This window comes from Zingiber officinale, chromosome 4A (assembly GCF_018446385.1).
Source record: "Zingiber officinale cultivar Zhangliang chromosome 4A, Zo_v1.1, whole genome shotgun sequence".
Classification (NCBI taxonomy): domain Eukaryota; kingdom Viridiplantae; phylum Streptophyta; class Magnoliopsida; order Zingiberales; family Zingiberaceae; genus Zingiber; species Zingiber officinale.
The window spans coordinates 139,444,596-139,472,002 of record NC_055992.1 but is presented as its reverse complement, the minus strand read 5'-3'; the positions used below and the strand labels follow the sequence as shown (position 1 = coordinate 139,472,002).

Below are 27,407 nucleotides of genomic sequence, written 5' to 3'. Positions count from 1 at the left end.
ATGAGTGGAACCATACTTTCAATTTTGATTCTACTCGATATTTAGGGGGCGTTTGGTTAAATGATGAGAATGACTATGAGTATAGGTTTGATAGTAAGGTGGAATGAGAATAGGAATGAAAATGAAACTCATCAAGTTATATGAGTTTGGTTGATTCCATAAATGTGGTAATCATTCCCAAAATGTGATTCACAAACCCACAATCCAAACACTATTTTTTACTATGATTTCATTCCTTTATTCCCAAACCCATCAATCAAACACCCCCTTAATCTTCTTTGAGTTTTTTTTAAAAATATGTTTTTAAGAGAGGGAAAGAGTGCTTTCAAAATCTTATAAAATTTATTTATTAAGATTTTAAATGTATTTTAGTACTTAAATGGATTAGAGAAGTGCGTGTCGAGAGGGGTATTTTTAAAATAAATATGCGATTTAATAAATATAATAATATTTTAAAGTAAATTACGGGATAAAAAAGAGATAAGCATGTCGACGGCTTCCTTTTTATCACTTGTATTCTAAACAAAATAACAACCGTTGATTTGCTGTGATATTTCTACACGTTCTGACAAAAGGAGCACGACAAATGGCTCTTTACCATTGGTTTCATTGTATTTTGAATTATTTTTTTATCCATTGGAGCGGCTTCACCATCCGCTCCGTCGCCATGCGAGCAGCTCTCGAAATCGGCACAGGAATCGAGCGGAAGACGACTCCCAGGCGAAGCGCAGAGGAATTCTGATTCCTAAACCTCTCAGCTTGTTGAATCTTCGTGGAGAAATCGGTGTTCCTTTGGTTTCTTCAGCAAAAGCTGAGATTTTTCTTGTCACTGGTTTGGCTTTCTTCTAGTTCTATCCATGGAGGCGAGTCTCAGATTGTGATTTTTGCGATGGATTTCGTTTCTCAAAGGATCCCGATTTTTGTAGCGTTTGAGACTCTGTCGATCTAGTTTCTCGATCTTTTCTTCTCCTCGAGTTCTCCAAAATCAGCATCACGTTGGTTTCTTTTGTAGTCTACTTCTAGGGTTTGATTTTAGAAAGAAAGATGCGAACATTAACTAGTTCTATCCATGGAGACGAGTCTCAGATTGTGATTTTTTTCAATGGTTTTCTTTTCTCAAAGGATCCCGTTTTTGTAGGGTTTCAGACTCTTCCGATCTAATTTCTCGATCCTTTCTTCTCCTCGAGTTCTCCAAAATCTCTAGGGTTTGATTTTAGAAAGAAAGATGCGATCATTAACTGGTTTGATCATTGGTTTGAGCTTGGTGTCAATTTTCCTCTTCTTTGCTCTGGTTGCAACACTCTACTTGGTCTGGAGGAAGAAGAGAATCAACGCAGACATCGATGAAAATTGCAGCATCCCACTCAAAAAGCTTCAGTATCCCTTCTTTTGGACCTGGAAAAGTCCATCACTCATGGCTATTCATCAGCAAGAGAGGTCTGCTCCAGTGGATTTAGCCGCCCAATCTGACCAACTTCACAAAAACCCTATCAAAGACACCATAGAGGCAGAGATCCTGAGGCTCTACAGCCTCGCAGGCCCTCCGAGGCTTCTCTTCACTATCAAAGAGGAGACAAAGGAGGACCTGGAGTCTGAGGATGGCAGGTGTGGAGGAAAGACCCTAAATGATCTGTTCAACTCCTCTGATGACACCCCATTGTCCACTTCCCACTCCGCGAGTCCCTGCACAAGAAATGGATTCAATTTCAACCGGGAAGACGACTTCACCAAGATGTGGTCCTCGCCGTCGCCCAAATTCAAGTTCTTGAAGCATGCTGAGCTTAAATTTTACAGGAAGTTGCTGATGGAAGAGGCAGGAAAGGCTGATGCAAATGCCGAGATGGTTAACAACTTGGAAAAGCAAAACATGGGCCGTGAGCAAGAAGGTGATGGATCTAACTTCATTGGCATAGTGATTGGGAAGATCAGAGATGGAGAGAAGCATCAACATTCAAGTTCCTCACAGGTGATGCCACTGTCTTCTCCTCCTATATCATTCAAATAAGCTTGCCTGTTTCTTAATTTCTTGATTAATTTGAGGTTAAACCAACATTTCATGTGCCTATTTTCTCTTCGAATTAATTAGTTTTTGGTTCAATGCTTGGCAAAATCAACATGGAAAACTACTGTTCTTGAACTATAATGAGGCAAAAAGTAGGACTGATTTCTTGTAGTGTGCCATAATCAGTTCATTCATTTAAGTGTTCTCGAGAAAGTCAATCTGTTGCAGTGATCCCTAGATAGAAGTTCCAGAATTTTTACTGAAGTTCTTAAGGCAAAGCTAAGTTCCTTACCATGTTCAGCTAGAATTTACCATGTTCAGAATTACGTCATGGCAATTAAACATTTAAACGTATTAAATAAACCCGTTCAATTTGATCAAAAATACTATAGATAAAGTTAAACTAAAAAGGAAAACAATTTATTTTAAAACGTAGTAGCAGCTGCATTGTAACAACTAACAATTACTTCATCGTTGCTACAACATTGTTAGAATAAGGGGTTTTTTTTTATAGCAAAAATATGATAGAGCTCCCTTTTGATTTATTTTGAAAAGGGGACCTTTTTTTTTGATGATTTTAATAATTAGTGATGCCTTTTTTATTCTTGACCCTTAATGAAATCATATCCAAAGGTATATGAACACGCCATGATAAGGAAGACATTGAATCCATCAATTACTTCTTCTAATCCTTGGCCATAAAAGCAATGGCATAGAAGTCTATATAAACACACATAGAAAACCAAATAGATGAGTTTCTTTTGAATGAACTCTTTTTGTGTCAAATTGTTGCCAGATTCTTTTGTGTGATTTTTCCAGCTTGTCTGCAGCAAGATATGCCAATTCCAGCTAGTGCAATTCACTGTTGTGGAATAAGTGCTGTTTTGTAGGGCTCTTTTAGGTCCACTTTGGTGTCAAGGGTGTTCCATGATGCATGTTGGTGCCTTTGCTTGACAGTTCACCCGAAGAAGAGCATGATCAAGGAGACAAGAAACATGCCTTCCTTGCGTTCATTTAGTTGTAGATTTTCAACTCGCTTCCCTAAATTTTGTCGGCCTAATTAAGGAGCACAGGATACTGTGGAGTCATGAATGGTCTGTATGAAGAGAGAATCATTATTGATCCGGTTGACATTGGGTTGACTCCTTGAAGTATCCACGACTGAGCTCTTTTAGTAGGTCGGATGCATGTCAACTCGGCTCCTATCGGATCTTGTGGTTATTGAGTCGGTAGTTGTCGGGTCGAGTCACGCATGGACTTTGATGATGGTCTCTAGCGACAATGACTAAAATGACTGAACAAGATTAGAAAGGAGGTCAAGACGACCTCTAAGAAACCCCTCTAACACTCAAATTAGATTTTGAAGGAAAATTGAGAGGAGGAGATATTGAAGTGAAAAATAGTAATGTTGAATGTCAGTGTGCCTCTCAATGTTGCCACCGTTACCTTATATAGGGAGCGAAGAGGTGGTTAGGATTTCCAAAGAACATACATCTTTCCTGTTCCCAGAAAACCTTTTGTAACTTGCGTTATTGTAACTGTCAAGTTGCATTCGAACTCGGTCTTAGATCTGGCTAGTTGGACTTAACCTGGATGTGACTTAGGCTAACTTTAGTCGAGCTCAGTCATGAGTTGGCTGTCTTGACCCAAGTTCGGTCCTGAGTTGGCAGATTAGATCTGAGTGCATTGATCAAGTCCTGGGCATGGTTGACTAGAGTTAAACTAGAAAGAGCTAGTTCGACTGGACTTGAGTTCGTCTTAAGTCGGATTGATCCAGATTTGCATTGATCAAGTCCTAGATTTGCCACGTGGTCTCTATAGTCGCCGCCACATCAATTATGGGGGACTCCTCTATAGTCGTCAGGTTCCATTGAATTAAGTCTCAGTCTAAATTCTAAAAGTCTTAGTCTAGTTGATCCGAATGGTTGTATAGGGAAAAAGTGTTGTTTTGTAGATTTTCAAAGTACTTTCCTTAATTTTTGTTGAATATAATTAGTGATATATATAATCCCACATTAAAAAGGAAGGAGAAGTTTGATAGACTTGTTAAAGGATGTACATTAAATATATTATATTTGATTGATTATCAAGTGGAACATATTTATATATATAAATCAAAGATAGACATTTGGGGCATAAAAATTAAATTTGGAATTAAGCACTGAAAGATTTCCCAAAGGTTGTATCATTCATTATATATACATCATATAATCATTTTTCATTCTCTATATTGTCTTGGAGGAATTTATAGTTTTGCTGTCCATAAATTTATTATATCTTGAGTATTTTGGAGGGAATTTGTCACGCTCGAAATGAAGTTTTGTCATTAAATTTTCTTCTAACAATTTTAAGGAAATTTTGGATCCATTTTTTACAATGGAAGCCACTAGTTAAAAGTCTATATTTGATGCATTCAAGTTGACTGTTTCGATGGGATGAATTTTAATCTATGGAAGGACAAATTGTTCTTCCTCCTCATTGAATTGGGTGTCGTGTATCTGCTACTGCATGATTTACCTACGATTCCTACACCAACCAATAAGGATACTGATGAAATCAAAACAACTTGAAAGAAACGAGAAGAGGATGAAGTTCCCTGCAGAGGATACATCCTAAATGCCTTACTAGACAGGTTATATGATCTCTTTAGTTCGATCAAATCTTCACAAGAAATCTGAAATGTCTTGGAGAACAAATACACATGAAAACAAGGTACGAACATATTTTTAAACATGAAGTTTTTCGAATTTCGTATGGTTGATAATAAGTCTGTCATGGATCAAGTTAATGAATTACTTATCCTAGTTTCTAGACTCAAGGATCTAAAAATAGAGGTATCTGATCCATTACAAGTGGTTGCTGTAATTGTAAAATTGTTAACAACTTGAAATGGCTACAGAAAGAAATTGGTACGCACTTCTGAAGATTTCACCATAGACCGACTCATAAAGCATATTCGAACTGAGGAAGAAACTCGAATTTGTGATAATAAATTTGCTTATGAGTCTGGTTCTAAGGTTAATAATGTTAACTCTAAGAAAGCAAGATATTCTGGAAAGAAAAGAAACTTTGCTGAAACTTCGTCTGAAAATTTTGCTAACAAAAAGAAAACCTAGACATATTACTTCTGTTGAAAGAAAGGCTACTACAAAAATGAATGCAGGTTTTACAAGAAACTAGAGGTGGAGGGAAATGTTGGACAAAAAAACTGTGAATGTTTTTGAGCGTTCATCAAGTCCTCCTGATAATATTCTGGAAAGAAAAGAAAGTTTGCTGAAACTTCGTTTGAAAATTTTGCTAACAAAAAGAAAATCAAGACGTGTTACTTCTGTGGAAAGAAAGGCTACTACAAAAATAAATGTAAGTTTTGCAAGAAACTAAAGGGGGAGGGAAATGCTAGACAAAAAAACTGTGAATGTTTTTGAATGTTCATCAAGTCCTCCTGATATCGTTGTTATGATTGTTGATCTTAAAATCAGCATGATAACTGAATGCAACATGACAACAAATGAAAAATTTGCTGATTGGTGGTATGACTCCGGTGCGTCAGTTCATGTTTGCAATGAGAAAAGTTTATTCAAAAACTATGAATTTACTGCAAATGAAGAAAATGTCTTGATGGGAAATCATGATACGATCATAGTGCTTGGAAAAGGAACCATTGAGATGCAATTTACTTCTGGAAAGAAGATGATCTCATTCATGTTCCCGACATGAGGAAGAATCTGATTTTTACAAGTTTGTTATGCCAAAGGGGATTGAAGTGTTATAGAAGCAAAGAAATTTATAATTTTTAAGAATGATGTATTTGTATGACAGAGATATTCATGTGACGAAATGTTCAAATTAAGTATCAATAAAAATAATAATTCTGCTTATATTCTTGTGTCTCTATTTAATTTATGGCATGCTTATCCCATGGTAATGTTAATTCAATTAACTTTATGTTAAAGCATAGTTTAATTTCATATCGCATGGAAATTCTGAAAAATGTGAGATTTGTATACAAGCGAAAATGACTAGAAAACCTTTTTCTAAGAATGAAAAGACAACTGAATTACTTAAACTAATACATTCTAATATATGTGAATTAAATGGTCACTTAACTAGAGATGGAAAAAGATATTTCATTACTTTTATAGATAATCATTCTAAATTTACACAAGTTTATTTAATGACAACAAAAGATCAAGCACTTGATATGTTTAAAAACTATAAAATTTTGGTTGAGAATCAATTGGAAAAGAAAATTAAGATCCTACAAAGTGCTCGAGATGTTGAATATTTTTCAATTGAATTTTCAATTTTTTGTGAAGATAATGGCATAATCCACCATACTAGTGCACCTTACACCCCAAAACAGAATGGTTTGGCTGAAAGGAAAAATAGAACATTGGTAGATATGATCAATGCTATGCTACTAACATCTTGTTAGGTACACAATCAAATTCTATAAAAAAAACTAAAACTTCTCCATATGAAGTACAGAAAGGAAGGAAGTCAAATCTAAGTTATTTGAAAGTGTGGGGTTGTATATCTTATTATAGAGTTCCGGATCCTAAATGGACCAAGTTAGGACCTAGAGCTCTTAAAAGTGTTTTTGTGGGATATGCTAAAAATTCAAAAACATATAGATTGTTGGATCTAGATTCTAATACAATTATAGAATCTAGGGATAGTTGAATTTTTAGAAATAAGGTTTTTGAAAGATTTGAAACGTAATCCACAATCAAATGAAGAAGTCCCTAAAAATGCAACACAAAGCACTACTAAGAATTTTGGTTCAACTAAGAAACGAAAATCAGTAGAACCTCTTAGTAAACTAAGGAGGAGTTAAAGAGCAAGAAAAGAAAAGTATTTTGGTATTGATTTTATATATCCACAATCATTGATATTTTTGGTTGAAGGAAGTAAAGATGAGGTGTTGAGTAAAATATCTATTGTTTTGCATTTAGAAGATGATCCAAAATCATATAATGAAGTAATGACTTCAAGAGATTCCAGTTTTTGGAAGGAAGCACTAAACGATGAAATGAATTCTCTTCTAGCAAATGGAACATGGGTGCTAATTGATCCACCTTCTAAATTAAAACATATTGATTGTAAATGGGTATTTAGGAGAAAATACGACACTAATGGTTTTCTACAAACCTTCAAGGCAAGGCTTACTAACAAGGACTTTAAGCAAAAGGGAGGTGATTATTTTGATACATATGCTCTTGTAGCAAGAATTACTTTAATAAGACTTTTGTTTGCTTTAGCATCAATCTACAATTTACATATTCATCAAATGGACGTAAAGATTATTTTTAAATAGTGAACTTGATGAAGAAATTTACATTGAATAACTAGAAGGCTTTGAACTTCTTGGTCATGAAAAGAAAGTCTGTAAATTGGTTAAATCCTTATATAGACTAAAGCAAGTCCCAAAACAGTGGCATGAAAAGTTCGACGGTGTGATTTTATCACATGACTTTAGACATAATGGGGCAGACAAATATATTTATTTTAAGTTCACCAAAATTGCTAGAGTCATTATATGTTTTTACATTGATGACAGTTAATTATAGGAACAAATATACAAGGAGTAAATAAAACTAAATCTTATTTATCTTCTTAGTTTAAGATGAAGATTTAGGAGAAGTTGATAATATTTTAGGTATAAAAGTAACAAAACATAGTAGGGGTTTTGCTCAAGTCAATCTCACTATATAGATAAAGTTCTTTCTAAGTTCAATGACCTAGGAATAAAAGAAGCTAATACCCCATTTGATGTTTCAAACAAATTGGTAGATAATTCGGGTAAATCAATTAGTTAATTAGACTATGTAAGTGTTATTGGCAGTTTAATGCATGCTATGTATTGTACAAGACTCGACATTGCCTTTTTTGTTTGCAAGCTTGCAAGGTATGCACATAATCCTAGCACCGAACATTGGAGAGTGATTGAAAGAGTTCTTGGATATATGAAGAAAACAAAGTCTAAATCCTTGTTCTATAATAAGTTCCCATCAGTGCTAGAAGGTTATCCAGATGTTAGTTGGATAACTAGTATCACTGATAATAAATCAACGTCTGGTTAGATTTTCACCTTGGGTGGAGGAGCTATTTCATGGGCTTCCAATAAATAGACGTGCATTACTCATTCTATAATGGAATCTGAATTCATTGCTTTGGCAGTCGCAGACAAAGAAGTCAAATGGCTAAGAAAGATGTTGACAGACATAAAGTTGTGATCACAACCAATGCCAGCAATTTCTTTGCACTGTGATAGTCAAGTAACTATGTCTAGATCATTTAGCAAGATTTACAATGGTAAATCAAGACATATTGCCTTGAGACATGAATATATTCGATAACTAATTTCTGATGGTATTATAATAGTTGTCTATGTTAGATCTAATAAGAACCTAGCCGATCCATTAACAAAAGCACTCTCGAGAGATATGATAAAAAGTACTGCAAGTGCAATGGGTCTAAAACCATTCAGATTTGTTAGTAATAATGGGAATCTTACCTTTCTTATTACACAACAATTTTAAAGGTTTAACGGGTAACAACAAATTATTAGTTGTTGGATCGTAAAATTCGCTAGAGAGAGGGGGGGGGTGAATAGCGATCGTTTAAGAATTTGAAAATTGAGTGAGCAGTGGAAACAGAAAATTAAACACAACGCCAACACAAACCAATTTTACTTAGTTCGGAGCCTTCGGCGACTCCTACTCCAAGATCCGCACGTGAGAGTGCTTTCATTGGGCAATCACTAATAAATCGTAATAAGTACAAGAATTTATGAAAATACTGACAACAATAAAATAAAAACATAATCACTTAGTTGTCGGAGAGTCTTTGCAGCGTAGCAAAAGCGTCTTGGAAGCAGCGTGCACGAGAGTAGAAGTTGTTGTCTTTTTCTCCATGTGGTGACCTCCTTATATAGAAAGCTCTGGGCGCCTAGAGTGTGATGTAGGTCCAGCCAATCAGCGCACTCTATGTTGCGTCATGATAGAATTTGCATTCCAGGCGCCCCGATCCCCATTTTCCAACAACTCAATTTCCTGCAAGAAAATGTTAGTCTGAGACAAATGCAAATTATACTACCCTACAAAACAAAGTGTTAGTGCAATACAAAAGGTAGTAATTAGATTCCGTCTCACCGAGATCGGAATTTAATCACGATCTCAACTTAGATTCCCAAAATGGTTCTAAGTTGGATCGATGCTTAAGTTCCCTAACTGGGAACGTGTCCTCACCAAGTCACTCACCTCCAGTGATTTACTTTAACTTACCTGCCAGACATCCGGTCAGCCCGTCGACCTGTCTGGACTTCGTGTCAGACATTCGGTCAACCCATCGACCTAGCTGGACTTCGTGCCAAACATCCGGTCAGCCCGTCGACCTGTCTGGATTTCGTGCCAGCTATCCGATCAGCCTGTCGACCTAGCTGGACTTCATGCCAGATATCAGGTCATCCCGTTGACTTATCTGGACTTCTCCTGTACACTAAGTCAAAGTGTTAGATCACAACGAAACTAACTTAACTTATTTTGTCATTCATCAAAATTTGAGTTAGACCGTTAGTGCTAACGGCACCAACATTAGTGACTTGTAGCAAGTACTAGAATCAATGCAGTACTTATGAAAAAGAGGTTGAATATAAAGTATTGTTAATAAAGATTTATGCATACACAAGAAATCTCAAACGAGATTTTTCAGGTCTTTCACCTCTGCGAGCACAAGAAGTGGTGTCGCTTCTATTAAATGTTTGAGAATAAAACTTTTGTAAGTGTTTGTGAATCCAGAGTAGCACCAAGCCATAATATGGTGCTAAAGCTCACGTTGGACATATTAAAGAAATCAAAAGTTGTGTATGATATTTCCAATCTTATCATATAGAAATTATGGTTTAAGTTAATTAATTATCATATATTTCGATGAGATTTTGAAATATTTATACTAATAACATGTTTAAGTTGAAAGACACCTTCTAGGTACATAGAACTTTGCATTTGATTACAAATATCACTAAGTGGGGGATTGTTCAATTTAGTTAGTGATATATGTTTAGTTGAAAAAGGAGAAGTTTGATAGGCTTATTAAAGGATATGCATCAAATATGTTGTATTTGAAAAGTGACCAAGTGAAACATATTTATATATGATACGGTGTTTGTTCTGTGGGGTCGGTATGATGATGTGGTCATAAGTCAATACCGCAAGAGAGTCAGAGGTCAAGTTAACTTGGAGGTCAGGAAGGTCAAAAGTCAAGCCTCCGCGGCCGGTCAGCAGTCAAGCTGATGGGGATAGCAAGAAGGTCAAAAGTCAAGCCTCTGTGGCCGGTCAGCAGTCAAGCTGACGGGGATAGCAAGAAGGTCAAAAGTCAAGCCTCCGTGGCTGGTCAGCAGTCAAGCTGACGGGGATAACAAGGAGGTCAAAAGTCAAGCTTACGTGACCAGGGTCAAAGTCTTAGCTGATGTAGTAATCAAAGGAGGGAATCGCAAATCGGACAAAGACCAGTCCTGACAGCAGTCAAGGACTAGGCCGACGGGCCAGGTTGGAAAATGTCAGCCCTGAAAAGCAGTCGAAAGAAGCAGGTTTGGCTACAGACCTGGCGAGCAGGGCGGAACGTACGAGCCAAGGATTGCAGGTATACAAGCAGGTCTGGACAAAGACCTGACGTGCAGGTCGGAACGCACAAGCCATGGATAATAACAGATAGAAGTAGGTCGGGCGAGCAGGTCGGAACGTACGAGCCAAGGATTGCAGGTATACAAGCAGGTCTGGACATAGACCTGACGTGTAGGTCCGTACGCATAAGCCATGGATAATAACAGACAGAAGCAGGTCGGGCGAGCAGGTCGGAACGTACGAGCCAAGGATTGCAGGTATACAAGCAGGTTTGGACATAGACCTGACGTGCAGGTCGGTACGCATAAGCCATGGATAATAACAGATAGAAGCAGGTCGGGCGAGCAGGTCGAAACGTACGAGCCAAGGATTGCACTAATCCAAGCGGGTCTGGACACAGACCTGACGTGCAGGTCGAAACGCACAAGCCATGGATAATAACAGATAGAAGCAGGTCGGGTGAGCAGGTCGGAACGTACGAGCCAAGGATTGCAGGTATACAAGCAGGTCTGGATATAGACCTGACGTGCAGGTCGGTACGCATAAGCCATGGATAATAACAGACAGAAGCAGGTTGGGCGAGCAGGTCGAAACGTACAAACCAAGGATTGCACTTATCCAAGCGGGTTTGGACATAGACCTGACGCGCAGGTCGGGATGCACAGGCCATGGATAATAACAAATAGAATCAGGTCGGGGTACAGATCTTGAACCACAGACTCGTCGTCCAAACGCTATAAGACAAATAAACCAACGAATCATAACCGCTTGCCAGAGAATGTCTGGGAATAATCAGCCTGTCAGGGAATATTCTCACAGTCAAAGCTCACTACCCCTTTTGATTCCATCGCCAGCCTATGAAAAGGGGCCACCTGTCATCCACCACCAGACACCACCTGACAGCAAACATTCCCTGACACCCGTCAGACCCAGAAACTTCCGTTGCAATATAAAAAGGGATGCTTTATCCCTTACGCAGGTACACTCACTCGTCATTTTTTCACTAGTCTTTACTTTTCGTCCTTTCTTTGTGCTTTCTAGGGAAAAAGTACCTGACTTGAGCGTCGGAGGGCCTGACCCGGGGACTTTTTCCCTAGTTTCTGGTCTCTAACGACTGGTGGATTCGTCTGAGTGTGCGCAGAGCAACAGCGTCATCGTCTTGGTCATCTCTCGCCGTCAGTCGCCCGTGTGAACCTTTCCAGGAGGGTACCCGGTAGATCCAACGCTTCAACGACTCTCCGTCAATTTTCCGCACAACAAGGCCCGCCTTCATCCGACTCAGCTTCCGGACGGGATCAAATTTGGCGTCATATGTGGAAACATAACAACCTGTTCCGGAACGTGACGATGGAGGAGTCTGGCCGCATCAATGTCACTATGACTGCCGGAGAGTACGAGCTCTTCAAGGAGGCCAAAAGGCGAGCGGCCTCTGAGAAGCAGGCGACTGTTTCCCGATCACGACAAGCTCCTATTGAAGCTTCCAAGGAGCCCCTCCCTGTTTCAGATTGGGGTTCTAAAAGAAAACAGCCTAAGGTATTTCCTCAAATTCCTTATCGTGAGCTTGGCGTGAGATATTACAGCCAGAGCCCCAAGGTCAAAGTCTCAAGAAGGAGCAGCCTCAAGCCTCCATGGCTGAAAGTTCCTTGCCGCGAGATTCGAAGAAGGGGAAGACCCTTATCATACCTGAGGTATTCCCGGAAGATCCGGACAAGAAAGTACCTTTCTCGGCCAGGATTTTAAATGAAAAATTGCCCAAGGGTTATAGAGTCCCGTCGATCGGAGAGTATGATGGGAGCAAAGATCCGGAGGAGCACTTAAGAAAGTTTAAAAATGCAGCCCTGCTGCACCAATACAGTGATGCTGTCAAATGTAGGATTTTCTTAAACACTTTAGCTGGCTCGGCTTTAAAGTGGTTTGACGGGCTACCTCAAGGGTCCATCACCTGTTTTTTTGGACTTCAAAATGGCTTTTCTGCATCGATTTGCTAGCAGTAAGAAGTATCAGAAGACAGATCATTTGTCTCTTCGCTCTGAAACAAGGGCCGACTGAGCCCTTAAGAAGTTACATCAACCGCTTTAATCAAGTGGCTCAGGATGTCCCCACTGCCACTTCGGAGATTCTGATGAGCGCCTTCTCTCATGGATTGGGAGAGGGAGAATTCTTCAGAGATGTCATCAAAAATCCTGCTCGGAATTTTAATGAGATGGTGGAAAAAGTTGCTTCCTACATCAATGTGGAAGAAGCGCAAGCAGCTAGGAGGAAAGCTGAGAGACCCCCCCCCCCCCTCTACCAATAAGCAAGAAAGAAGAATACCTCAACCACCTCCTCAACCTCTGTCGCGCGCCCGGGAAGCCAGACCTGCATTCCATCCCGGGCCGAAAGTCAGACACGCACCTCGAGTAGCCACTGTGCATGCTCCCCGACCAGGGCCATGGAATAATCCGTATTGTACTTATCATCGATCATGTACGCATGATAGTAATTATTATTTTCAGTTCGCTCGAGACTCCAAGGGGGCTGCCGAGATGGGTTTACCTCCGCCTGAATTAGCCCCTCAATTGATCAAGATGATGGAGGAACAAAGGGGCGCGACTGGACAGGCCGAGCAATCTCACCCCGACCTCGCAGGACCCAGCACTCAACAACCTAGCCGGGGAAAAGAGCCTGAAGGCTCACGGGAGGCTGAGAATAGAAGCAACGCTGCCGTCAGAGAGATTGGCATGATCTCTGGTGGGTCAACTGACGGAGATTCAGGGAGAGCACGCAAGTCTCATGTCCGTCGCTTGGAGGTTCATGCCGTTGGATGCAGTCAAGAGCAAGCTATCGACCCTGTTATTAGCTTCGGGCCAGCATACCTGGAGGGCTTGAAATTGCCTCATGACGATGCTCTCATCATCAAAGCTATCATTGCCAATAGCCGAGTGGCTCGGGTTTTTGTTGACACCGAGAGCTCGGTCAACATTTTATTCAGGACCGCATTTGAGGAAATGCAGATTGATGCTACTGAACTCCAGCCGATGGCCACATCTTTATATGGGTTTACGGGTAATGAGGTGAAGCCAATGGGTCAGATTAAACTGGCCATATCTTTGGGCACCGAGCCGTTGGTGCGCACAAGGAGGAGCACTTTCATAGTAGTGGACTCCCCTTTTTCTTATAATGTCATTCTAGGAAGGCCCGCCCTGCATGAGTTTAGGGCTGTCATTTTGACCTTCCATCAAAAAATCAAATTTCCCTTGGGCGAGCAGGTCGGGGAAGTTAAAGGAGAACAGAAGGTTTCTCGCCGGTGCTATATTGACATGGTCCGAGTAGAGGCTCGGAAAAATCAAAAGATACAAGATGGAGGTGTCCATGCTGTGCAGGAGGAGCCTTTGTCTATAGCTGAAGAACTCATCCCTTGGGAAGAAGTACAACTACACGCCGAGCGACCTGAAAGTTTGATCCGGGTGCCAAGCGACCTTCCCTCTCCCCTCAACGAAGAGTTAATTCAATGCTTGATCCGCAACCGGGATGTCTCTGCTTGGTCTACTGAGGAGCTGCCCGGGGTCAAGCCGGAAGTAGCTGAACACAAGCTGCATTTATTACCAGATTCCTGACCTGTAAAGCAAAAGAAAAGGAATTTCTCAGTCGACCAGAATAAAATAATAAGAGCTGAGGTGGATCAGCTCAGGAAGACAGGACATGTTCGAGAGGTTCAGTTCCCATCATGGCTCTCCAATGTAGTCTTGGTAAAGAAGCCCAACAATAAGTGGAGAGTATGCATACACTTCCGGGACCTCAATCGAGCTAGCCCCAAGGACTGTTATCCTTTGCCCCGGATTGATCAGATGGTAGATTCCACGGCTGGCTGCGAGAGGATCTGTATGCTGGACGCCTACCAGGGGTATCACCAGATACCTTTAGCGAGGGAGGATCAAGAAAATGTTAGCTTTATTATGGCTGACGGTACTTTCTGTTATACTGTCATGCCCTTTGGTCTCAGGAATGCTGGAGCCACATACCAAAGAATGATGGACAAAATCTTCCGGAAGCAAATTGGGCGTAATGTGGAAGTTTATGTGGATGACATACTCATCAAATCCCCATTAGCTGTGAATCTGATCCAAGACGTGGAAGAAACATGCAGGACTCTCCGGCAATATGGACTAAAGTTGAACCCCTTGAAGTGTTTGTTCGGAGCTAAGGGAGGAAAATTCTTGGGTTACCTAGTGACTGAGCGAGGAATAGAAGTCAATCCTGAAAAAGTTCAAGTGCTCAAGGATATGCAGCCTCCTCAGAATTTAAAATAAACTCAGAAGCTGGTCGGCAGAATAACAACCCTGTCAAGATTCATTTCCAGATCTGCAGACCGAGCTGCTCCTTTCTTCAAGGTGCTAAGGAAGGCCTCCAAATTCTAATGGGATGAAGAATGCACCAGAGCTTTCGAAGAGCTGAAGAAGTATTTGGAAACTCTCCCCTCTCTCTTTAAGCCAGTTGTAGGAGAACCTTTATGGGTCTACTTGTTGGCTACCCCTGAGACTGTAGGGGCCGTGCTCGTTAAAGAACATGATAATGTACAACTGCCAGTGTATTTCTTCAACCATTTATTGAAAGGAGCCGAGTCCCGATACACGGCCCTAGAAAAGTTGGTTTATGGATTGGTCCTTATGGCTCGGCGGTTAAGGCTCTATTTCTTATCGCATCCTATCACAGTCCTAACTAATAGCACCATGGGAAGAGCGCTAACTAATGTAGAAGTTGCAGGTCGGCTTATCAAATGGGCAACGAAGTTGAGAGAATATGACATACAGTATCAGCCGCGCACCACCATTAAGGCGCAGGCCTTGGCAGATTTCTTAACAGAAGTTCATCAGACCAACTCTGAAGAAACCTGGAAGATCTACGTGGATGGGTCTGCTAATCACCAGGAATCGGGGTTGGGGTCTTGGTAATATCTCCTCAAGGAGATATACTCCAATTGGCGATTCGATTGAATTTCCGAGCCACGAACAATGAAGCAGAATAGGCTTTGTTGGCAGGACTGCAAGCAGCCCGGCACGTAGGGGCAACCTGGGTAATCATTTATTCAGATTTGCAGTTGGTAACTCAGCAAGTGACAGACAACTTTATGATAAATTGTGATAAATTACAAGTGTACCGGGAAGCTTACGAGAAGATGAAGGAAGAATTTACAGAAATCACTGTAACTAAGATACCCAGGTCGGAAAATGAGAGGGCAGATGAGTTAGCAAAGATGGACAGTTCCTTGACTACTTGAGTGTTGGATCGGTCAACGGCACAAATTTTTCTGATAGCTCAGATAGATCTGCAAAACAATAGAGAAGCAACTATTGATTGGCGGGCGCTCATGATCAACTATCTCAAGCAGGGTATCTTACCAACCGATCCAGAAGTCACGACTGATCAGGAAGCAAGTTCATGCTTATGTCATGATCGGAGATCAGCACTACAAGAGGTCTTTCTCTCGACCCTTACTCAAATGCTTGGGGGTAGAGGAAGTCGACCAGGCCTGGCGAGAAATACACCTGGAATGCTGTGGTAATCATGTTGGCGGTCGGACATTATCTCGCAAGGTACTCCTGGCCGGGTATTTCTGGCCTACCTTACAGAGGGATGCTCATAAGTTGGTGAATACATGTTTGTCCTGCCAAAAGCATCAAAATTTGACACATCGACCTACGGCCCTGTTGAGAGCGTCTATAGTTTCATGTCCTTTTGATCAATAGGACATGGATATCGTGGGACCATTTCTGATGGTGCCCGGTCAGAGACATTTCTTATTGGTGGCAGTGGACTATTTTTCTAAGTGGGTAGAAGTAGAAGCCTTGGCTCGGATCACAGAAGATGTCGTCATTAAATTCCTATGGAAGAACATTCTTTGCAGATTTGGTATTCCTCACAAGCTGGTGTCTGACAATGGAAGGCAATTTCAAGAACAAAGAATTCAGGCCTGGTGCAAGGGATTTGGCATAACGCAAGTCTTCACTTCAGTAGCATATCCACAAAGCAATGGTCAAACCGAGGTAATCAACAGAGAAATAGTACGAGGTCTGAAGGTGAAGCTGGATCATGTCGGAGGAAATTGGGTGGAAGAGTTGCGAAGCATTCTGTGGGTCTATCGTACAACATCTCGGGAAAGTACAGGTCTGACACCGTTCCATTTGGTTTATGGTAATGAAGCCGTCGTACCCATAAAAATCGGAGTGCCCTCGGTCAGGAGGACATTGTATGATGAAGAAAACACAGAACGGAGGTTTGCTGAGCTAGATCTTATTAGCGAAACTCGGGACAGAACGGCGGCTCGGCTGGAGGCTTATCGGCAAAGAATGAGATAAAATTACAACAGAAGAGTGATTCCTCGATTCTTTAAGGAAGGAGATATGGTTTGGAAGCAAATCAAGCCCGTAGGAGATGTGACCAAGCTAGCACCTCAGTGGGACGGGCCTTACAAAGTCATTAAAAAGTTAGTGTCCGGAGCTTACTATTTACAAGATGAGCGTGGCAAGAAGTTAGACCGACCCTGGAGCGCTAATTATCTGCGACCTTATAGAATCTGAGGAAGTATATAACAAAGAGTAAGTCAGGCTGTAAGCCGAGCTATCACCTGATAGACAGGTCGGGTAAAAGGCAGATCGGATAGAGCGATGCAGGGGTTTGAGAGCAGAAACTATATGTCTTAATGTTCCCTTCGGCCAACTAAACAATTCTGGCAAAAATGAAACTTAGAATGCAAGTACTTTACAAGAAAATTGTTGTCATTCTATACAAGCAGCCCAAAAAGATCACTTGAAAGGTGCAGAAATTTCATCTGGGATCTCTTTAAGGATCTGGTCATGATCCAAAAATTCTGGAGGAGGAGCTGACTTCAAATAGTCTTGTTCATAAAGTTGACGCAGAGCCCCGGCCGCTCGATAAATGATAGAAGTGGAGAAGCGTTCCCCTGCTTGAGTACAAAATTCAGGAGAGCGCAGATACAGAGCACGACTCTGTTGACAGCGATCATTTTCTCCTTCTTTATAAAGGGTCAGGGTTGTCGATACGCCCTCTGTAGTGGTCCGAGCCTGAGCCAGTTCATTCCGGGCGGTGGCAGTTCTGCCGCTTGAGAAGTCAGTTGGGCCTCCTGTGATTTCAACTTCTTATCGTGTTCCTGTGCTAAAGTTTCGGCAACTCTCAATTTTTGGGTCAGTTGATCAATGGCCCATTGATGCTCTAGAGCTTGTTGATCTATGCTCTGCTGATATACAATATCGACTTGGCTTTTCTCTTTCTTGAGACCTTTAAGTTCATGATTGGCCAACGCTAGAGATACTTCCAGACTGTTCTTCTTTTGGGTCAGATCCTTTATTTCAGCCCTTAGGGAATGGCTAGCCTGAACATGGTCATTCAATTGTAGTTCCAGTTCAGCAACCTTGTCCCGCAGCATCTTATTCTGACAATAAATGGCGTGGAAGGAATTGTTCACTGCCATAGACTCTGCACAAGCCTGGGACATACAGAAAATATCTGATAAGAGCGAGAAAGATAATAAGTGAAATATCTTCAAAGGTTACCTTGATATACAGCTCTGAAAATTTATCCATCTGGGTCGGGGGAGGCAAGGCGTTCATGTGCTGCATGCTCTCTTCCCATAAAGTGGCCAGACGACCTTTCATCCTGAGAGAGCTAGTGGGAACATCTACTCGTGACCATAATCTCTCCTCAGAAGGGGTAGTAGTACAGTAACAGTAATGAGTAAGCGGGGGTGATCCTGAGAGCCCAGCAGTTGAGCCAGGAGGAGCTGGAGGAGGCTCCTGAGAAGGTGCTGGTGGTGGGGTGGCTTAAGGGCGTTCTGAGGGCCCAGCAGTTGAGCCAGGAGGAGCTGGAGGAGGCTCCTGAGAAGGTGCTGGTGATGGGGTAGCTGAAGGGCGTTCGGAGGGGCCAGCTTCGCCGCCCTGAGGTTGCTGCAATGTGGAAGGTTGAGCCAACGGAGACTTGACATGAGTATTGGACAGAGTAAGGGGATCATTTACCTGGCTCGGAATTGGAGGCGGAGTCACAATGGGAGGTGGAGGAAAGGCAGCTGCAACGGGAGGAGGAGAAGGGTTAGAGGGCGGGCCTGAGTCGGACACCGGACGAGGGGCTCAGCATCGACGTCTCTGAGCCAGTGACTGGCCATCCGAATTAGAATCATTGGAAGATGATCGAGCCCTGGGTCTAGAAGGAGAAGGGGCGTCCTGGCTTAGGCGGTCATTTGTGGAGCGGGCCCGGCGAGCTGCTTGAGAAGCTTCTTTGAAAGCAGGGCTTGCGAAGGAAACGTTGCCTGATCTCCCACCAAGGCCCAGACCAGGGATATAAGTGGCTCGGAGAGGACTAACCGATTGGAGCGGTGTTGGGGTATTAGGTCGGACTGTACGTGGGGCCCGGGGGCGAACAGGGGTAGCCGGTCGTGGTGGACGCACAGCCCGGGGGCGAGCAGGGATAGCCTATCGGGGTGGACGCCCAGTCCGGGGGTGAGTAGGGCGAGCCAAAGGGGCAGGTCGGAGGCCAGAAGACCCTCGTCAAACAGGTCGGGGTGGAGGATTGGCCGGGGAAGCCCCACCGATTGAAGTCAAAGACGAGTAGGGAAGCGATCTTCTTTGTAAGATGACTCGACCTCGCCTCATGATTTCCATGTCACTCAGAGGAAGAGGCTGAACTTCCGAGGCATGGGTTAAAACCTCAGTTGCATTGGATAAAGCAGGAGGTCAGTGGTCATAGAAAGAACAGAAAATTTTTGGAGGCGAGTATAGAACCGAGAGGAAAGCTTACCCAGAGAATGAGGTGTATCTGGAGTAAGAGAGCTCAGGCGGAAGTAGGCTAGTAACTCCTCAGACAATAAGCAGGTTAAGTTTAATTGTCAGTCCGCTAGGCGAGAGGAAGCCTCTATATAGGAGGTATCAAGATGAAAATCCTCCAGCGGCGGGCTCGGGGGGAGTGAGGATTGCCATCGCAAGGGCCACTCCACCTCCTGGGGGAATTGGATGAAGAAAAATTTATTTCTCCAGTTTGATGCAGAAGGGGGCAGGGGCGAGAAAAATGCGGTTCGAAGACGAGGCTGGAAGCGAAAGGTGCCTTCTTCTTGTTGCCGAAGAGTGAAAAAACAATGGAACAAATGGGCGGACCAAGATAACTCGCAAACGTCGCAAAGTACTACGAAGCCGTAGAGGAGCCTTATCGAATTCGGTGTCAGTTGTCCCAGAGGAATCCTGAAGTGGCGGCATATGTCCGAAAAGAAGGGATGAAGAGGAAGACGAAGGCCGGCCACGAAGTGCTCTTTAAAGAAAGTGCAATATCCGTGGGGAGGATCAAAAAAGCGGTGTATACCTGTAGGGATGATCACATGAACATTATCCCCGACTCCGTAGGTATAGCGCAGGTCATCTCAATCCAGTTCATCAAAAGTGGAAGATCCGGGGTAGTACACCGCCGCCAAAGAAGAAAGAAAGGAAGGAGAGGCCATGAGAAAAGAAATAAAAGGAAAAGAGATAAAGCAGGAGAGTTATCCACGTCTAGACAGGGATGTCGGGGTTCAGGAGTGGTCAAGGGATTTCGGCGAAAAGAAGAAGACGAGAAAAGTCTGAAAGCTAAAGTGGGTAGAGAATATTTATAGCCGCCCGCCAGAAGGGCAATTTAGGCAAACTATCATCCATCGGAGCAAAATAATGGGCGGGAACAAAGAGACCCGACAGATCTTCCTTGAAAATAACGTCCAAGGGTATATTTGGAAAAGTACCGACGCAAAGTACGAGGAGATGGATCTCGGGAAAAGGCACAGTAGTTGCCTTATAGAAAGATGCCTTTTACCTTCTCGGTCTGGGATTAACCGTTAATTAATTTCCCGATCTGAAGTTATCCTGATCTGATTATAGATGACCGAGCCAGGGCTGTCAGCAAAGAAGAGCTAGTTGAATAGGTCGGGATATAAATGCAGATTGGGCAAGTGATTAAGTTAAGTGGTCCACAGAAGAGAGTAAGGAAAATAGGTCGAAGTAAAAAGGAAGAGGCCAGACCTGAGTCAAAGAGGACCAGATAGAAAGCCAAAACACATGTTCGCATGATCGCGGATCGTATCGTTCAAAAGATATACCGTGCAACTGATAAGAAGGTTAACCTAACATACCATCGGAGAAAATTAAGGAGCAAGGGTCATGCCATGTCACAGGAGGGATGAATAGTGCAAAGAAAAGGCAAATTTAGGATTACACAACAAATAGTTCAAGTTAAAGTTTAACAGCTTCAGGTGTACATAAAAAATTTAGCGTCAAGGATCACATCCAGGATCATCAGTAGCAGGGGGTCCCGGGGGGCAAGATGTAGAATCAGCTGGAGGCTCAGGAAGGAGGAATAAGTCGTCATCCTCCTTAAAGGTGGGGAATGACTCATTAGGAATCTCGTTCATGATGCGACCTATATCTAAGAAATCTTCTGAAGGGGCGGCACGAAACAAATTCTATTCAAACATTTGGCGAGCTCCTCCACCCGCGCCACAGCATGCCATGAAACTCATCAGATCTCCAATTTTCCTCAAGAAGAAAGGGGAGGTAACGTAGGCTCGCCTATAGGCTCTCAGACGACCCACTTCCCCTGTATGGTAATCTGTCAGCTTAGTTTGAACCTTCTCCATATCAGCTCGGGCCTTCTCCTTGTCAGCGCGGGCCATAGTCAAAGCTTGTTGACTTTGAGAAACGTTCTCTTGAGCTTTCAGAAGGTCGGCCTGCATTACTTTAATGGTCGCCTGATTAGCCTCCCACTGGCTGCGAAGGGCTTTCTCCCGATCTGAGCTAGAGGCCAGTTGACCTTGGACATCAGTTAAAGTCTTTTGAAGGGCCTCTCGGGTTTCTTGCAGACCCGTCAACTGAGCGTCCCTGGCATCCAACTCCACCACTAGAGATCGACGCCTCTCCACTTCAGAGGCCAATTTGGATTCGCTTGTCTGCAGAGCCGCTTCCAAGTTCTTTATCTTATCAAAGGCCGCATGAGAAATGTTGCGGGCAGACTCTGCAGCTCCCCAATCAATCGAAGATAATGTGCTAGGTCTCCAGGAGTCGGGTTGAGGGGATCGCGGGGAGTTAGTGGCAACTCTAACTCCTCAAGACGAGCCTTTAATACTTTATTGTCCCTCTGTAAGCGGCAGACATACTGAACGACACTTAGGTTGGCGGAGCATGCCTGCGTTAGATATGGGAAGAAAAATTATAAAAGAATTCAGCAGAGGAACATAGAGATAAGAAGACTTACAGAAACCATCTGGCAAGCCGCTTGATCTAGCCCCATCATCGGGGGGATTCTTCCAAAACTTCCGATTACCAGAGCGCCAGGAAGCCGCTAAGTCGCCCTCTAATTCAACCAGGGCAATCGGGGGAGGAGCCTCCTCTGCAGTTCCTTTGGCGGCACCAGGATCTGTGGAAGAAGGCAGACGCCAAGAGTCAGTAAACGAATACTTCTTGCGGATCTTCCTTCGAGAGCTAGAAGTAGAGGCTAGAGTGGTTATTGGGAGGTCAGCGGATAAAGGGGCAGAACCCCCGGGCGGGGTAGTGGCTGGAAGAGAGGCCTGCCCAGAAGAGGGAGCAGTAAGAAGGGTTTGCTCGGAAGCTTGATCAAGACCGGGGATCGGGGCAGATATCTGGGCGACATAACAGGAACTTCTGGCCCCATATTAATCTCCTGGTCGGGAGTAGCAGCCCTGGTTTCCAAAGAACGAAGGGCAGCAGATGAGCAACGGCTGGAAGGAAGAGGTGGAGGTGACGCCTGAATAGCTGGAGTAACCTTCTTCCTCTTGCGCTAAAGTTTCAGGCGTTTAGCTGGCCGGGGAGATGCAGCTCGCTTTTCCTCGACCTGCTCTTCAGTGGCCTCCTCAACCTGCTCTTCAGTGGCCTCCTCAATCTGCTCTTCAGTGGGCAGATCGACCTGTCCTACAGTGGCCAGGTCTTCCACGGGAGCCACATCCATGGAAATGGCCGAAGAAGCTTCCTCCTGGGCCGGCGCCGGTGGGATAGGTAGTGGAGCGGAGGGAGCAGACTGTGAAGCAGAAGGGCCAGATCGGGAAGAAGCTGTCAAACCTTGCTTAATCTCCTCACTTAAAGTTTTCAAATAGGAGACAGATTGGCGTTTAACATCGGAGTACGCTCGAAACATGGCAGCCTCTGCAATAAGAAAGAAAGATACCTCAGTTAGCGAAAAGTAGCAGAGAGGAAAACGGGGTCTTACCAAATGGAGTCCCTATTTCCGCCTGAACGGGGCTGAACCCAAACAAATACAGAAAGCCTTCCAACAGTAATATAGAAAAGTTAACGATCACGCCTTGAAGTTTCTCTGAGGCGGTGTTACAAGAAGGCGGGTGTTGATGTACAGGGAGGTCGGAAGGGATGTCAGAGCGCCACTGTGTCGGCCCGACCAGCGACCCGGGGAGTCTAACAAAGAAGAAACGAGATTTCCACCCCTTGTTCGAAGAAGGCATGTCAGAAAAAAAAAAACTTTTAGTCAGGCCTAGCCTGTACTATAAACACTCCTGGCTCTGAGCGTTTGAAAGAATAAAAATGGTGAAAGAGCTGAACAGTCAGGGGAAGTTGGTGTACGCGACAAAGAATAACAGTGCCGCAAACTGCTCTAAAGAAGTTAGGAGCAAATTGAGAAATGCAGACGCCGAAGTATTCGCTCAGGGAAGAAATGAAAAGATGGATGGGAAAACGAAGGTCTCCTAAAAGTTGGTCTCTAAAAACGGTTATGAAACCCGCCGGAGGATTAGCGGGGTGTTCATGGGGCGTAGGAGCTCTGAGTTTGTAAGCATCACTAAGTCGCAGGTCCGATCGAATCACAGATAAGTCGTAATCGTCTATATCCGAAATAAAGCACGAATACCAAAGAGTGGTCTTACCGTCAGCTATTATCAAGGTAAGGAAGGTTGGAGAAGAGATCAGTTGAAAGGAAGAGGAGCACCAAGCGGGAGGAGTCTGGAAGGGGAAGAGCAAAGACGATGGAGAAGTCGAACAACAGGGAGAAGGCAGTCAAAATGTGCAAGGCAATGACTGTGGACGACCTTTAGGGTTTATAAAGGGAGTTCTGCTAGGGAATATCGAAAAGAGATGTCGAGTATCTTTCTGGGTGAAGCGCCTAAAGCCGTCCGATAGCCGAGGGACATGTTCTTGGGAGAAAACGTGTACAAAAAGGAGTGACGTGGGCGGCGTCATCCTAAATAAGCAATAAAGGCACGGGACAGGTGTCGATCCCCTAGGAGTCGTATTAATGATGGGCGTGATAAGGAAATCATGAGATGAAGCGGGAGTACGGAAACGTTTACCACCCGATTTTCTCGGGAATCGACGAAAAAAAGCAGCGGGAAGGAAATTCAAATGCGGCGAGGCCAAGGCTGAGTAAGATACTAATATGGTTATCCTCACAACACCACTAATGGTATATTTCTTGATGACAGACGAAGTCGAAGCTCTTCAAGCAATTTCGGGTCGGGAGATCACTCCCAGGTCGGCAATATCTATCCTGGTCAGAAGGTCGACCCCCAGGTCAGCAATATCTATCCTGGTCGGGAGGTCGACCCCCAGGTCGGCAACATCTATCCTGGTCGGGAGATCACCCTCCAGGTTTGCAACGTATATCTTGGTTGGGATATACCTTCCAGGTCGGTTGTCCCAGACTCTCGCCCCAGTGCGAGTTATAAGTGAGCAAGGCTCTCACGCCCAACGACCTTCCAGGTCGGATGTCTCAGACTCTCGCCCCAGTGCGAGTTATAAGTGAGCAAGGCTCTCACGCCTAACGACCTTCCAGGTCGGATGTCCCAGACTCTCGCCCCAGTGCGAGTTATAAGTGAGCATGGCTCTCACGCCCAACGACCTTCCAGGTCGGCTGTCCCAGACTCTCACCTTAGTGCGAGTTATAAGTGAGCATGACTCTCACGCCCAACGACCTTCCAAGTCGGCTGTCCCAGACTCTCGCCAGTGCGAGTTATAAGTGAGCATGGCTCTCACGCCCAACGACCTTCCTGGTCGGCTGTCCCAGACTCTCGCCCCAGTGCGAGTTATAAGTGAGCATGACTCTCACGTCCAATGACCTTCCCGGTCGGCTGTCCCAGACTCTCGCCCCAGTGCGAGTTATAAGTGAGCATGGCTCTCACGCCCAACGACCTTCCCGGTCGGCTGTCCCAGACTCTCGCCCCAGTGCGAGTTATAAGTGAGCAAGGCTCTCACGCCCAACGATCTTCCCGGTCGGCTGTCCCAAACTCTCACCCCAGTGCGAGTTATAAGTGAGCAAGGCTCTCACGCCCAACGACCTTCCAGGTCGGTTGCCCCAGACTCTTGCCCCAGTGCGAGTTATAAATGAGTATGACTCTCACGTCCAACGACCTTCCCGGTCGGCTGTCCCAGACTCTCGCCCCAGTGCGAGTTATAAGTGAGCAAGGCTCTCATGCCCAACGACCTTCCAGGTCGGCTGTCCCAGACTCTCGCCTCAGTGCGAGTTATAAGTGAGCAAGGCTCTCACGCCCAACGACCTTCCCGGTCGATTGTCCCAGACTCTCGCCCCAGTGCGAGTTATAAGTGAGTCAGGCTCTCACGCCCAATGACCTTCCAGGTCGGTTGTCCCAGACTCTCGTCCCAGTGCGAGTTATAAGTGAGCAAGGCTCTCACGCTCAACGACCTTTTCTGTCGGTTGTCCCAGACTCTTGTCCCAGTGCGAGTTATAAGTGAGCAAGGCTCTCACGCCCAACGACCTTCCAGGTCGGCTGTCCCAGACTCTCGCCCCAGTGCGAGTTATAAGTGAGCAAGGCAATTTGCTAGAGCGAGGCTTCTTCTTTTTGAGCGGATAACTCCAACAGATAGGAAGTCTATTGAAGCAAAGAAGCAAGTTCGCTAGGTTCTGTGGTAGGTTCCATGGAAGCAAGGTACTGTATTAACAAGAGGATGGCTAGAAGCATTGGACGTTCGGATCTTTTATAAGGAAGGAGAAGGTGAAGGGATTTCCTCGGAACTTGAGGCGGTGCTCAGAAAACATCATAAAATTTATAAGAAAAAAGTGCGCCCAGAAGTTGAGGAGTCCTCATAAGTTCAGAAGGAGATCGTTCATCTCCCGAAATGTAAGGAAATTTTGCAGCATACGGATAAAAGACAGGTCAGCAAAGGAGGCAGGAACCAGGTCGGTTAACACAAAGAGTGGGGGTCTAGTCAGTCGGACTAGAATCTCCTTCGACTAGACTTGAGGGGAAGACTTGTGATACGGTGCTTGTTCTGTGGGGTCGGTATGATGATGTGGTTATGAGTCAATACCGCAAAAGGGTCAGAGGTCAAGCTGACCTGGAGGTTAGGAAGGTCAAAAATCAAGCCTCCGCGGCCGGTCAGCAGTCAAGCTGACGGGGATAGCAAGAAGGTCAAAAGTCAAGCCTCCGTGGTCGGTCAGCAGTCAAGCTGACAAGGATAGCAAGAAGGTCAAAAGTCAAGCTTCCGTGGCTGGTCAGCAGTCAAGCTGACGGGGATAGCAAGGAGGTCAAAAGTCAAGCTTACGTGGACAGGGTCAAAGTCTTAGCTGATGTAGTAATCAAAGAAGGGAATCATAAATCGGACAAAGACCAGTCCTGATAGTAGTCAAGGACCAGGTCCACGGGCCAAGTTGGAAAATGCCAGCCCTGGAAAGCAGTCGAAAGAAGCAGGTCTGGCTACAGACCTGGCGAGCAGGGCGGAACGTACGAGCTAAGGATTGTAGGTATACAAGCAGGTCTGGACAAAGATCTGACGTGCAGGTCGGAACGCACAAGCCATGGATAATAACAGATAGAAGCAGGTCGAAACGTACGAGCCAAGGATTGCAGGTATACAAGCAAGTCTGGACATAGACCTGACGTGCAGGTCGGTACGCATAAGCCATGGATAATAACAGACAGAAGCAGGTCAGGCGAGCAGGTCGGAACGTACGAGCCAAGGATTGCAGGTATACAAGCAGGTCGGTACGCATAAGCCATGGATAATAACAGACAGAAGCAGGTCGGGCGAGCAGGTCGAAACGTACGAGCCAAGGATTGCACTTATCCAAGCGGGTCTGGATAAAGACCTGACGTGCAGGACGGAACGTACAAGGCATGGATAATAACAGACAGAAGCAGGTCGGGCGAGCAGGTCGAAACGTACAAGCCAAGGATTGCACTTATCCAAGCGGGTCTGGACGCAGACCTGACGTGCAGGTCGGAACGCACAAACCATGGATAATAACAGATAGAAGCAGGTCGGGCGAGTAGGTCGGAACGTACGAGCCAAGGATTGCAGGTATACAAGCAGGTCTGGACATAGACCTGACATGTAGGTCGGTACACATAAGCCATGGATAATAACAGACAGAAGCAGGTTGGGCGAGCAGGTCGAAACGTACAAGCCAAGGATTGCACTTATCCAAGCGGGTTTGGACATAGACCTGACGCGCAGGTCGGGATGCACAGGTCATGGATAATAACAAATAGAATCAGGTCGGGGTACAGATCTTGAACCACAGACTCATCGTCCAAACGCTATAAGACAAATAAACCAACGAATCATAACCGCTTGTCAGAGAATGTCTGGGAATAATCAGCCTGTCAGGGAATATTCTCACAGTCAAAGCTCACTACCCCTTTTGATTCCATCGCCAGCCTATGAAAAGGGGCCACCTGTCATCCACCACCAGACACCACCTGACAGCAGACATTCCCTGACACCCGTCAGACCCAGAAACTTCCGTTGCAGTATAAAAAGGGATGTTTTATCCCTTACGCAGGTACGCTCACTCGTCAT

The 27,407-nt window shown here is 44.3% G+C and overlaps 1 protein-coding gene across 1 annotated transcript; it reads left to right on the top strand.

Moving 5' to 3' along the window:
- The first annotated feature begins 625 nt into the window (after nucleotides 1-625).
- LOC121971469 lies at nucleotides 626-4,300 on the top strand. Its single transcript, XM_042522750.1, has 2 exons — nucleotides 626-1,966; nucleotides 2,893-4,300. Exons 1-2 carry the CDS (start codon nucleotides 1,226-1,228, stop codon nucleotides 3,064-3,066), a joined length of 915 nt encoding a protein of 304 aa, XP_042378684.1. The 5' UTR covers nucleotides 626-1,225; the 3' UTR covers nucleotides 3,067-4,300.
- The last annotated feature ends 23,107 nt before the right edge of the window (nucleotides 4,301-27,407 follow it).

Coding starts and splice junctions, on each gene's coding strand:
- LOC121971469 (XM_042522750.1), top strand. CDS start 1,226: ATGCGATCATTAACTGGTTTGATCATTGGTTTGAGCTTGGTGTCAATT. Junction 1,967..2,892: donor AACATTCAAGTTCCTCACAG/GTGATGCCACTG, acceptor GCTGTTTTGTAG/GGCTCTTTTAGGTCCACTTT.